This window comes from Lactuca saligna, chromosome 8, assembly GCF_052625555.1.
Source record: "Lactuca saligna cultivar CGN05327 chromosome 8, ASM5262555v1, whole genome shotgun sequence".
Classification (NCBI taxonomy): domain Eukaryota; kingdom Viridiplantae; phylum Streptophyta; class Magnoliopsida; order Asterales; family Asteraceae; genus Lactuca; species Lactuca saligna.
Genome location: NC_136424.1, coordinates 15956368 through 15970274, shown reverse-complemented (window position 1 = coordinate 15970274; position 13907 = coordinate 15956368). Strand labels below are relative to the sequence as shown.

Sequence of the window (13907 nt, the reverse complement as noted above, 5' to 3'; positions counted from 1 at the left end):
TGGGTCCTAGCCTTAGTATCTCATTTGGGTAATTTACTAAGGACTCAATAAATCAACTAACTTGAATTCGTTTTCTCCCGTTTTGTAGATGTCAAAGTTCGACAACTATGGTCTTCCCAAATCCCGTGGAACAAGCATTCCACATGAAGATGATATTCCTCGATTCGATCAAGGAACAAGAAATCATGCTTCACTTCCTCCTCCTCCTCCAATTATTTTCCCTAACCCACAAGATTGTAAAATTGAAAGGTTCAATGTCACTCAAGCCCTTTTGGCAAGTAAACATAAAGAAGGAAAGTCCGTCTGTGCACACGTCCTAGGGATGAAGTCACACATTGATAAGTTAAGAATGTTGGGATCCGTTATCTGTGAGGAAATGACTGTTGATTGGGTTCTTCAGTCACTTCCCAACTCATATAGTGAGTTCGTAAGAGAGTACTATATGATGAACTACGACGTGACCCTTATAGATCTCACCTATATGCTTATTGCTGCTGAATCAGCAATGATTTGGCGCAATAGAAAAGCAAAGTTGATTGGTGAATCTGCCTTCGAGACCTCTATGAATATAGACAATGACAACGAAAGACATGCAATGATCGAAAAGTTTGATCATAAGAGAAAGGCGATGTCTGAAGTAGTTCCATGTCCTGTTTCAAAAGAGTCAATTTGATTTTATTGCCAAGAGAAGGGGCATTGGAGACGAAGTTGCCCTATTTACCTAAGAGATCTAAGAGATGGGAGAGTCAAAAGTATGACTACGCTTAAGGTAAAATCCACTATCTAACTCCGTTAAGTTCCTATTCATTGATTCTTAATACATGATGTGATAAGATTGCATTTGAATGTTTTGAAGGATCGGTGAAAAGAAAGGAAGCTTGATAAGAGAGCAAGATGAATCTAATCACAAGAGATGGATCTCGATCGCATGGACTTGAAGATTAGATTTTGAGCTTAGATAGTTATGATAGAGTTGTTAGAAATTTTCTTTTTACATAGTTTTCAATGGATTTTGCGTTGTAAGGACAATTTTTTTCCGCTGCTTTTATAAATAAAATAAATTTTTTGTTTGACTTATTTATTTATTTATTTGTTAATTTCCTTACAATGAAATCATTATGAAAATTGATGTTTGCATATTTCTACAACAAATGGATATGATTCTTAGTTATGTTATTTATGGAGATGTCAAGAATTTATAAAATAAGGGAGAGTTTCTCATCGCCCAAGTTTCAATTGGACAGAAACTTGGAATCATGCAACGTGGATGCACGATGAATGAGAAAATTCGTATTTGGAAATTAGACTAATTCATTGACAAAGTGTCAAGTGAAGGACTAGGAGATCGAGTACACAAAGTTGTGTGTTGATCAAGTTCACCATAAGAGTAACAAAGATATTCGTCATGATTTACTAAAGGCTTAGTAAATATGATTACACTTACAAGATTAAGTGTAATTCTGAATTGATTAAAGGGTTTAGATCAATAGTAGAACGAATAAGAAGAATCAAGTAGGCAGAAAGATAAAAGTTTCTCCATTCTAAGAAGAAGGGAGAGTAGCTTTTATGCTTTATAATGGGTCTTAATGATTAAGAACCATATCTCAATTGATCCTCTAAGTAAGTCTTAGTACAATTGTATGTTTAAGAAGAGGAATCAAGGATTGAAGAAATGGTTAAATCAAGAAACCTATCATACTTCGTTCCAATAACAAGTCTTAAAGTTAAGATTGTGACAATGAGTAAAAAGTATTAAAGGTTTATAACATTCATCAAATGTGGAGAGTTGTGATGTCTTGGATAAGACAAAGACCAACTAGGACCAATTTATGAAGTGTTTTGATAAAAACTACACTAACTCTTGAATATTTGTTTGTCAAGAAATGGTTAATGACAAGAGAATATTATATGTCAAGGAGTCAGTGGGAGTCTTAATGGTCTTGAAAGGTTTCAAGAACAAATCAAATAAACCTTATCGATCATCACTAGCATACGAGTTAAGGTTTACAACCTATCGTGATGACATTATTTTGATTCTGTGCCAATCCAATCAAGTTAAGTATGCATGAGAGTTCTATGAGTTCTCATTTTAAACGCATAAAAGGCAAGGCACCTTAATCAATGAAAGGTCCATTGATAGAAAAAAGGTGAGATGTTTAACTACTTGGAAGACGTGGTGGGCAGCTGTGCTATCATAAGGTAAGAAATCAAGATTAAGAAAGTTCAGTCCATATGAGTTTGACTTTGTCATAAACTTTGGTTTTAACAAATTCACATGGATAGGAACAAATACACCATTTAAATCTAAGTGTCATAAGATTTCCTCCTTCATGAAAATGATTGTGAGGAAATGCTTTCACTAAGAAAGATTTTTAAAAGATAGTGATTGTAAAATTGCATTCTCGAATTCAATTATGGTTAAGGTATCCCTTTCCATGATTTGAATTGTGAGGTTTGGCAATTAGTCTTAATTTTTTAAGACACACATATGAACTATCGAAGGCAAAGGTGTATAAGCTCAAGAAGCCTTGATAAAAGATTATCAAAGCATTAAGTATTAGAAACATGGACTTAAGAAATTCAATAGGTATTGTTTTCTGAATGTTAAGATGTTTATGAATACATGTCAAAGCTAGTGGGAGCATATGTGTTATGTTTTACAATAATCATCATGATAGTGGGAGCATAAATGTTATGATTGTATGATTATTAAGGCACGTATTGCAAAGTTGGCAATATTAATTATAGAAAAACAAGAGTTAAACCTTGCAAAGTAGTCAGGGTTATAAAGTTGTTTTGCTATAATTAAGGGAGAGAATATTATGCTTCATTTCAAATCTAAAGGATTAGGTTGTGGAATGTTAATAAATTTAGTCAAAGGTACATTCTGTGTTCTTAAAATTTCGATTATGATTACGGCATTCCTCTTCACAATTCGAATTTTGAGAACATAGCAAATAAAACATTATGCGTCGTGTCCCATACGCTTCCGGTATAGGATCGATTGCAAATGCTTTAATGTTATGACCATTCTAAAATTTTCCAAATGTCTAGCGCATTGAGAGGGAAAAGGGACTAGAATCGGTTTTGACTAAAATAATTAAACAACTATCAAAGGACAATCCAAAATTCGACGAGGATTGGTCGCTTGTGAGTAGTTGGAAGTATAGTATTGGAAATTATGGAAATGTTTCCATATTGGATGGACCATATCGACATTATTAGGAATAGATAAGATTCTATTAAAAATAAGTTGTCATATGGAAAATATGGAAATGTATCTATATTGGGAATTAAATATTGAAAATCTATGTCTAGATTAGAAACTTTTATGCAAAAGGATGTTCAAAGGAATGTACTTTGAGAGAGAGACATCATATCTAAGAAATTGTCTTGTAACAATCTCCGATAGAGGACTTTGTAATATCATTGGTAATAGTCTTTGTGACTTTGGTGCAGTGACATTACGAAAGGATCGTTGCATAAAGTGTTAGAATCTAGCATATTATATAAGTAGCGAGAATTTGATATTCTTGCACTTAAGAAAATGGATTTGGAGTTGTAAATGAGAATGATTGGAAATGTGTTCAATTTGTCTATTCCACAAAAGTAAGAACCATAGGTAAACATTGTGTGCATGCTAGGAGCATGGGACAAGTGTAATAATTCAAGTAAGAAGTTGATTACCCGAAACGACAAATAATGAGTAATCGATATGGTGATAAATAAAACGTGTTTTATTTATACTCAAAGGTTTGAGGCCATATGGGATTAGTATTATTCTTGTGTTTCACCTTGCATGTTTTGACTTTCAGAATAATTGAGTTTATTAAGAATAATCGAATTATTCGAACGGGCCACAGTCGTTCATATGTTGGAAGTAGATATGAATGAAGACTGTCGTGAATTGGTGTGTGGATTGTCTAGAAGAGTATTTGACATAAGCAAATGTTTGTTGCAACGTTCATGAGTGCTTATGAATATGATTTGAGCATTGGATTAAACCCACGCTCACTTGGATCACTATCTTAAGTGATTAGTGAGACGATAACATCTTATATTCTTGAAACCAAGATGTGTGAGTTGTATCTTGCGAATCGGTTGCACATTGATAATATGTAAACGCACCAGTAACTTGGTGTTATAAAACATATTGTTGTGTGTAATTCGGTGAGTGAGTGCAAGCAAGCATTGTATCAAAGTTTATCCATTCCTTTTATTCAAAGAATAAAAGCGATATCTTTGGGCCCCTCGATGGTTTAGTGATGACATACGTAAATGCTCGGCCGGGCTAGGGCTAATTTGATTTGTTCAATTAGTCTATCGTCATAAATCAGAAATCGAGAAGTAGTACAAAGAGAATGATTAAAAATCATATATCATACGATATCTAGAATGGAGGAATATATGATCCCTTATCTAAGGACACACGTATCTGATAGGATCAGAGTTGACAGCAGCTTTGGAAAGCTACGATTGCAGATCGGGATCTGAAGTCATACGCATAATAGTTATTAGACTTATCCAAGTGGGAGACTGTTGGATTAGTGTCTAAGTCCATAAATATTTTGGTATGTACTTGACCCGATGGTGCATGGTCCTTTTGGGTTGCCTTCACCAAAGCAACTTGATTGGAGAAATAAATAGAGAGAGAGGTTATTATGATTTATTAATATGTTATAAGAATAATATATTAAAGGAGAAATCATATTTGTTTAATTAATATTGGTCAATAATTAATTAGGAATTAATTTTGTGATCAAGTGTAATTAATTAAACTAGAGGGGCTGATTTGTAATTATGTGATAGTTACAAAATAAGGTAAGGATTATCTTAAATATAGGGTGAACGAATTTGAGGTGATAAGGCCTTAGAATTCGACTATGATAAGGATTCAAGGATTATCTTATGGGTTGTTTTGTGGATAAGCAACTAGATAAGGATAATGACTGAAACCCTATCTCTACACCTATATAAACACCCCTTGGCTCATGAATTCGTGTATCCCTTCCCAAGAAGTCCTAAGGACGAATTCTAACCTCTATCCTCTCTCTTTATACCTTCTCCATTTGCTCTTGGTGTTTGTAAGCCATTAGAGGAGTGACACTTGTGACTCTAAGCATTCCAAAGTCAATTCAAGGTGGAATTGGGATTGTTATTGCTACATAACAATCATGGTAATATCTTAAACCTAATTATATGTTAATATTGATTTCCATATGCTAGAATTAGGGTTTATAGTCTTGGATTCAAAGCATGTACAATAGAGAAACCTAGATCCAAGCATTAGGGTTTGTATGAGCACATAGGATGTCTTATAACCAAAACCCATCAACATATTCTACAACTTCGTTAAGATTATTTATTCTATATAATCTTTTGTCGAAAAGTCATTTTCGACCCTTATTATCTCTAAATTGACTAGCTCGGATCTATGGACGTTATAAAGGTGATGTGATATATCATGTGCATCATCCCAACCACCCACCCACCCACCCACCCCCCTAACGGAGAACTCAATGACCTAGAAATACTACATGAATTGCGTAATGCTGAAACCCACCATCAGTTTCGATCCGATCTTAGTATTCACACTAAACATGTTTATATTCCAACTTTGGATAAATAGTTAATTTTAATTGTTGTTTTAGGATTTTAATTATTGATAGTTTGTTTTATTTACTTCTTTTATATAGTTTATTTTAGCATTTTTTATCCTTTTTTTATTGTTATTGCATTGTACATTATATTCCTTCTTTATCTTGGATCGTATTAGGTGCTTACTATTTTGCATAAGGTGTTTTGCAGCTTTTTAGAGCCTCGTTGTTATTACGAATTGGCTTGTTGATGGGATTGGTGGGCTTGTGAGGAGTGTTTGGGCTTTATGGATCCATTTTGGAAAAATTAAGTTTAATGCATCGAAGACTTGGATAAAGTGAGCTTATGAAGATGAGTCATAGACTCTTGTTATTGGCATTGGACTATCCATTTTTAAGCCTAAAGATGATTTCTCAAATTTGAATCATGTAAGGTATGAAGGAGACTAGGGAATCTTGAGTGGTGGGGTGAAGTAGTGGAAGTAAAGAGCCACTAGTATTTTAGCATCATTTGCGAGGGTGGGGTCTCACCCATGCAACTACACAATTAAGGGTATTTTTTTTCATATATTTCATCATTTACCTTAAGGGTTAGGTTTGGCAGCCACCACTTTGAATTTTCCACCGTTGTAGCACCTCGAAGGGATTTTTGAGAGCTAGAACTACATTCTTCTTATTTTCTTCTAGTAATTGCTAATTTCTTGATGTTAACCCACTTTTATGATTATTGTCTTGTTGTCATGAGTTGCTAGTTTGTTTATTTTGGTTGACTTTAGCTAAAACCCTTGGATATTTGTCGGTTTTGAAGGATTCATGTTTGATTATCATTTATATTATGTTATTGATTATTAGTTCATAATTTATATGCTATTTTAATACTTTGATCATGAGCTTCGTATTGAATGAGCAATTGTTGGTTTCTTTTTTTGATTTCGCAATGAACTATTGAATTTACTTAGAACAATGTCTTTATGATTGTAGAAATCATCTCTAGCTTATGGATCATGACTCCTTTATGGATGTGTAAGCATTTGCATCCTTCATAAATTTAGAATTCTTTCATTCTTAAGGCTAATCATTTTTTTTGGTTTAGTTGTCTCAATTAAATCATTGATTTTGATTAAGAATATGTGTTGTAGGCTTTTCCGACCTCCATACTAATTTTGAGGAATTTTGGCATATCATGTTTCATGATTGTTATAACCAATTTGAGATGAATAATAACCTTACATATTGAATCCTAATGATAAACACACAAATGTTCATTGTGTTGAATTACGTTAGTTGACCAACTCTCTCTAATATTTGAGCATCTCACCATCTTGCTTAGTTACAAGTATTTTAGTTTTTCAAGTCTTTTAGTTTTCAAACAATCATAAAACCCCATTTTTAATTTAATTGTAGATAGTTAGTTTTATTATACCCGTTCTATTAGATTGCATTAGTGATTAAATATAATCCTTTCCCCATGGACCGATCCATTTTTTTCTATTATATTATGTTTTATTTGCAAACTAAATGATGTAATTAGCTTTGGTGCACTTGACATCTCATCAATTATGTTGTTTTTTTTATGTATTTTTTTTAATATCGTGTTTTTTATTTATAGTGTTGTTTTTTAATTAAATGTTATTTTAGATTTCTTTTTGTTTTAAATTACTAAAAACTTATTTTTAAAGATAAAATATTATGTTTTATTTTATTTTATATTTCTAATTTAATTAAATAAAAAAATAATGATGTGACATGGGATTGAAAAATATAAACTTTTCATATGATGTGAGTTGTGAAAAATACAAGATAGAGGATAAAGAAAAGTTGTGGCAGCGGGTAATGACCCCTCCTAAATCCTAATGGTAATATGGTTTCTCCGTCGACTTGTCAACCTAAATTTTAGAAAAAAAAATCAAAAAAATTATATATATATATATATATATATATATATATATATATATATATATATATATATATATATATATATATATATATATATATATATATATATATATATATATATATATATCCTCCCTAATAAATGAAATATATATATATATATATATATATATATATATATATATATATATATATATATATATATATATATATCCTCCCTAATAAATGAAAATAGTTTTACCACATGTCACTCTCTCATTAACTTGGACACATGTCATTTTTTAGTATTTTTGAATAAATATATTTTCCATGTATCATTTTCTCATTGTTTATCTTTTTTAATTAACATATCATATTTACACCTCAATTAATAATTATCTTATTTAAAACTAACCATTAAATTATAATATTACAACTCATATACTATTAAATATGTTTCCTTTTAAATTCAAATTTTAAATTTTAAATTTCAAATTTCAAATTTATATAAAATTTTGTTTAAACCTTCATATTTAATTTTTTTTGTTTTATCCAACCCGTATAACATACGGATCACACAACTAGTATATATATATATAGATATATATATATATATATATATATATATATATATATATATATATATATATATATATATATATATATATATATATATATATATATATATATGAAAAACGTTGTGTAAGGAACTTGGTTCATCTCATCATCTGTATCCTTGATGGAAACTCTATGGCAAAAAGTGAAAAAGTTAAAGTTGATAGACAAATTTACAAAAGGTATGACAACTGAAAATAACGTAATTCATCCAAAAATATGCAAAGTCAATAAGTCACCAACTTATATATAAGGGTAATAGTAATACTGTCCTTTCTTCGACTTGTCACCCAAAATTCCAAAAGAAACCTACTGTGTAGAGAAACCAAAAATAACATTTTTGTGATTAGTTTATAAATATTTCCTATAATAAATGAAGGTTTTTTTATCACATGTCATCTTCTTATTCATTTGGACACATGACATTTTCTAAAATTTTTAAAATTTTTATTTTTCACTTGTCATTTTATTATATTTTTTATTTTATTAAATTAAAATTCCACATTTAATGTGTAACGTAATATATATGTAAAGTATTTATTAGAAACATTTTATATATGTAATGTATTCAATACATTAAAGTCTTATTAATTTTAATAATTCAAATTTTTTTCATTTTTCTTATAAATTCAAACTTTTCAAATTGTTAAAATTTTATATATTTTTTTTAATTAAACCCATGTATTACATGGGTCTTACACCTAGTAAACTTATATATAAGTATAAGGATAGTCACATAGTGTTTTTTTGGGGAAAATGATTTGATAACGTAAGATACTTTTTGAAATTTATACATTTAGTTCTTATTCTTTTTTTTCTTGTAAAATAAACCATTATACTTAATTTTTTGTAACAATACAATCCTTGTAACCGGTTATACCTGGTATACCGGTTATATACGAATGTTTTTTTACAGAAAATGACTTGATAGGGTAATATACTTTTTGAATTGTACAAATTTAGTCTTTATTCTTCTTCTTTTTTTTTTTTATATAAAATAAACCCTTATACTATATTAATATGTACACATTATGTCATTTTCACCGGATTCTACAGGTTTTGCGGATGTGGAAGCACATGTGACACTAAATAGCAATTAATTAGGTTAGTCACCGGAGGTGAGTGATCTTCCAGCAACAAGAAAAGGGCGGCGACCCTTGTCTTTCTCGTCTCTCTTCCTTCCGGTCGAACAGCAACAGCCAAACACCATTTACCTATTGTGTTTCTCCAATCTGTCTCTCTTTGCCTCCATCTTTGAGATATGTTGCTTGAAAAAGAAGAAAAAATCGATGAGGGGGCTACCAGAGCAGCTCATCGCCACCAACTACTGTCTCTACTTCCTCCTCCTCCCCCCCCCCCCCCCCCCCCACACACACCCACCCACCTTGACCTTGTTGTTTTTGCCATCATTCCTCCTTGCTACCAGTGATGTGTAGGAACACACAAAGGAGTCGTCGGAGATCGGGGTTCTTCCTCTTTTTCATGATGAATAAAAGTTGGAAAAATCTCATTGTGGATATGTGGATGCCACATGGATATTTCATTTCAACAAAATAAAAGAAAGGGAAAATGACTTGATAAGTTAAGATACTTTTTGAAATGTACACATTTAGTCCTTATTTTTTTATTTTTTATTTTTGTAAAATAAACCATTTCATGTCAGCAAAACCTGTAGAATCCTGTGAAAAATAACCTAATTTTACATGTTAAAAATTATTTAGGTAACAAATAATTATTTATTGTAGAATTTTACATGTTAAAAATAAAAAAAATTACAACGTTTTAAAAAATTATACTAACAATTTAAAAACATGTTTTTGATGAATTTTGGAAACTCAAAATCATGTTATTGTTTATTATATTTATATAATTAATATATGGAAATATATGTGTAATTTATTAACGGAATCCGGTTCACGGGATTACACAGTACCCTGCACCTAAAATTAAAACAGGGTTAACCTTGACCCATCTCCGTGCCCGACCGATTGTTTTTAAAAAAAAATCACTCAAACAGGAAAAAAGCCCCATGCGAACCGGGTACAAGGGACTTTTTACTACACTGTTGTTTAACACCCCAACCAGAGTCCAGACGCCATTGAAATCAATTGCAGTAAGCCTTCAAGCTTTATCACGTCTGCTACAAAGAAGTGAGATCGCATCTTGTTACTCATAAAAGCATCTACGTTCCAATCTCTATTAAGCCCTGGTCTATAGATCCTTTACAGTTCGATCAACCGTTGTTTTGTGCGTCTTTGCGATCAGCAGTGATGAAGGGGAAATTCGGCGGTAAGCAGCCGACGGGTACTCCGTCAGTGGCATGGTCGACTGTCGTCGTCATCGTTTCACTGCTTTCTGGCGCATCCGTCGTCCATAACATCTTCAAACCTGATTTGGTTTATTTTCTTTCTCTCTCACTTTTTGTTCCTCTTATATGTTTTCGTGCGAGAGATTTCGCTTAATCCATGTATGCTCTCATTGAATAATTCTCCAACACGCAAATGGAAACTTAATTTTTGGATGTGATTGTTACATTTGTCCTTTTTGATTATGCATGACAACTGTTTGATAAAATGTCTCAACGGGTGAAAACAATGTATAAACGCTAAATACTCCTTCTGATGTTCATTTTTTTGTTTGATCTGCAGACATTACCTCCCATTGAAAGTGTTAGTGCTGATAAGATGCAACAACCTGCTAAAGAATGACCATTTCTCTACAAAGTTTGTGGTTTATGATAGTGGGTATCTTTTAGATTTTGTCCTTGGAACAAATTTGTTTGGAACTAGAATCGAAATTTTAAAAATAAAGTTTTCATTTGATAACTTGATACATTTGTATGAGTAACCGGTTTTACAAAATTTAATTGACAGTTTAATGTGATTTGACTATTGTTAGTCATGGCTGCCAAAACTGAGTTGTGGTTCATTTCTTATTTCTTTTCACCATGCTTAAATATCTAGATTATCAACACTTAATAAAACAACAAGATTTGGTCTCATATAAAACTTAAAATATTTTATTAATTTGGATTTTTTTTAATTAGTTGTGGCATTGGCTTCCATATGTTGGATCTAACTTTGCATGTATTTAACGTTGTAGTCATAACTCTTAAGGTAAAGTTGTTTAACTACTAAATAACTACCGGATAATAAACATTGGGTACTTTTTGTTAAATTCGTAAAATTCCTTCATTGTATTTGTACCATTATTTATTTATTTGAATGTAGAGTGTATTTATGAGATTAAACCCAATATCTCCTTGTTAGACACCATAATGGTCTAGCTTCAACTATATATATATATATATATATATATATATATATATATATATATATATATATATATATATATATATATATATATATATATATTTTGTTATTAAAACATTTTCAGTCATATAAAATGGTGAAGTCCATTTCCACCTAGTAATTATGTTAGAATTTTGACATAAAGCCTAAAAATCAAGATCCAGACAATATTTAATAAAAACATAATAACGCTATGTTTTCTTTTTATAAAGATTCCAAGTGTTTAATGTTACAATACTACTTTTGTATTTCTATAATTTAAGCAACACAATTTATTTGGAAAAAAAATACACCGACATATATAGGTATAGAAGTAAATTTTAACGACCAAATCATAAATTATAGAATGGATTATTATTTTTTATATTTTACGAACACCAAAACTTTTAAAAGCATATTGCACTTTTTTTTAATCAAACACAGGTCTTTAAAATGGTAAACCCCTTATTGGGTAATGAACATTGCAATCCAATCACAAAAAATTAGACATCTCAAATTATACACTAAAAATGTATTTTTACACTAAGGGCGTGTTGGTACGGAACTTTTGGAAGCGTTTGAGAGCTTCTAGTTTTTTGCTTTTGAAAAAACGTTCTAGTTTAAACAAAAAGTTTCGTTTGACAGTATGAGTGTTTAACTTTTAGTTTTAACAAAACGCTCTGATTCTAAAAGCTACTTCATGTAGCGTTTAACAAAACTCTCCTAAGCTTTTGAAATCAATTTCCATATTACCCTTTAAAATATATTTATATATTTGTTTATTTTTAATCAATTGTTCTTTTATCTAATTTTATATATTTCAAAAGCTTCCAACTATTTTTGCCAAACATTCATATAATAAATAAAAGCTAAAGTTTTCCGCTACACGTTACCCGCTACCAGTTAACCGCTACCCGCTTTCAGCTAACAGTTAGTTTTGTCAAATACACCCTAAAAATAACACAAATAACACCATATATAATGTTTGTGAAAGCTATAACACTAAATATAATATTATCATTAACGCTAAATCTAGTGTTAAAGTTTCATTAGTACAATTTAGTCTCTCAACTTTGAATTTATACATTTAAGTTTATTTCTTATATAATAATAGTTTATTACACATTTTTAGTTTATTTCTTAAATAATTATAATTTCTGAAAAAAAAAAACATTTTAATGATTAAATGTTTAATATTTATTTAAAAGTGTTTGAAATTCATGTATAATTTTTATTTTAATTAATAAAAATGTTGTTTCAATAATATCATAAATAAGTATATACAAATAATTAATAATTAAATTTATATAGTTATATTAATTAAAAGTTACGAATCGAGTTTTTAAAACCTTAATAAATAAAATGGTTGTTTTTGTAAAATTATAAAAACTAGATAAAAGCATATCTAGATTACTCTTTTTAGTGTTAATTATAGTATAATGGGTTTGGGAGATTCTCTTAATACTATTTCTTTACATTATAACTAGAAAGGTTACCCTCGCTATGCGGGCGTCAGAAGCGCTATGCGGGCGTCAGAAGTTTTCGATATTGTTTCCGAATCGATAAATATGACAGACGTCGAAAGTGAAAGGATGAAAAGCCCGGGCTTTGCCCCAGACCATTTTTTTTCATGTTTTTATGAAAAAATTTAAAAGTTTTGACTGCAAGGACCAGAAGTATCAAAATGGCTAAATAATTAAAGGCTAGGAATTAGCAAGTTTTTAGAAAATGGATCAAAGCTATCAAACCATTAAAATTTTGTGGCCAAAGTTTAAATATTAAAATATTCATAAAAAGTGTAAAAATATTGATTGCAAGGACAAAAAGTGTCAAAATGGCTAAAGAATGAGGAGTAAAGTTGAAATCCAAATTTACTATTTCTAACTTTGAAGCCCAACAATAATACAGAGACCAATTCTGCCACAAAAATATACGTTGGCATTCTGTGCGATTTATCCATTTACGATTTTCGCAACTAAGTTTTCATGCAGGCCTAGAACAACTAATCATGCCATCCAAAAGATGAAGTTTGCAGATGATAACATAACATAATATGGTTTGGAAGCGGAAACCACAATCTATACCACTGCACTTCAAAAATTTCCTTTTAAGACTGTTATTTTAAAAAGAAATCTACTAAATGCAACGTTTTAAAGATTAACAGTTGAAAGTACAATTCTTTTTATTAAATTGAAACCTAAAAATGCACTTTGTCATCCTCCATCAAGAAGTTTGGATCTCATCCGATGGTGATACTCTAATAACCCACCGATCTCTGCAAAATAACAACAATTATTGTATACTTTCATATATTCCTTTATATAGCATCCCACTTTCATTTTCTCGTATTACGACAATGTACTTCCAACATTTTTTTTTATCAAAACATTATTGTAAAATAAAGAATGCTAACCGATTTTATCATTCCTTTTTAACATGTGAAATCATAGAAGAATATATTTTTTTAAAAAGATAGTTACCTCAAGGCATTTATATGTTTTTCAACTACATCCATTTGTTGAGCATCGTAGTT

The 13907-nt window shown here is 30.4% G+C and overlaps 1 protein-coding gene across 1 annotated transcript; it reads left to right on the top strand.

Moving 5' to 3' along the window:
• The first annotated feature begins 10086 nt into the window (after positions 1 to 10086).
• LOC145011890 (uncharacterized) lies at positions 10087 to 10909 on the top strand. The gene is made up of 2 exons (XM_078970636.1): positions 10087 to 10480; positions 10733 to 10909. The coding sequence occupies exons 1-2, from the start codon at positions 10355 to 10357 to the stop codon at positions 10790 to 10792; spliced, it is 186 nt and encodes a 61-aa protein (XP_078826762.1). The 5' UTR covers positions 10087 to 10354; the 3' UTR covers positions 10793 to 10909.
• Positions 10910 to 13907: the final 2998 nt, after the last annotated feature.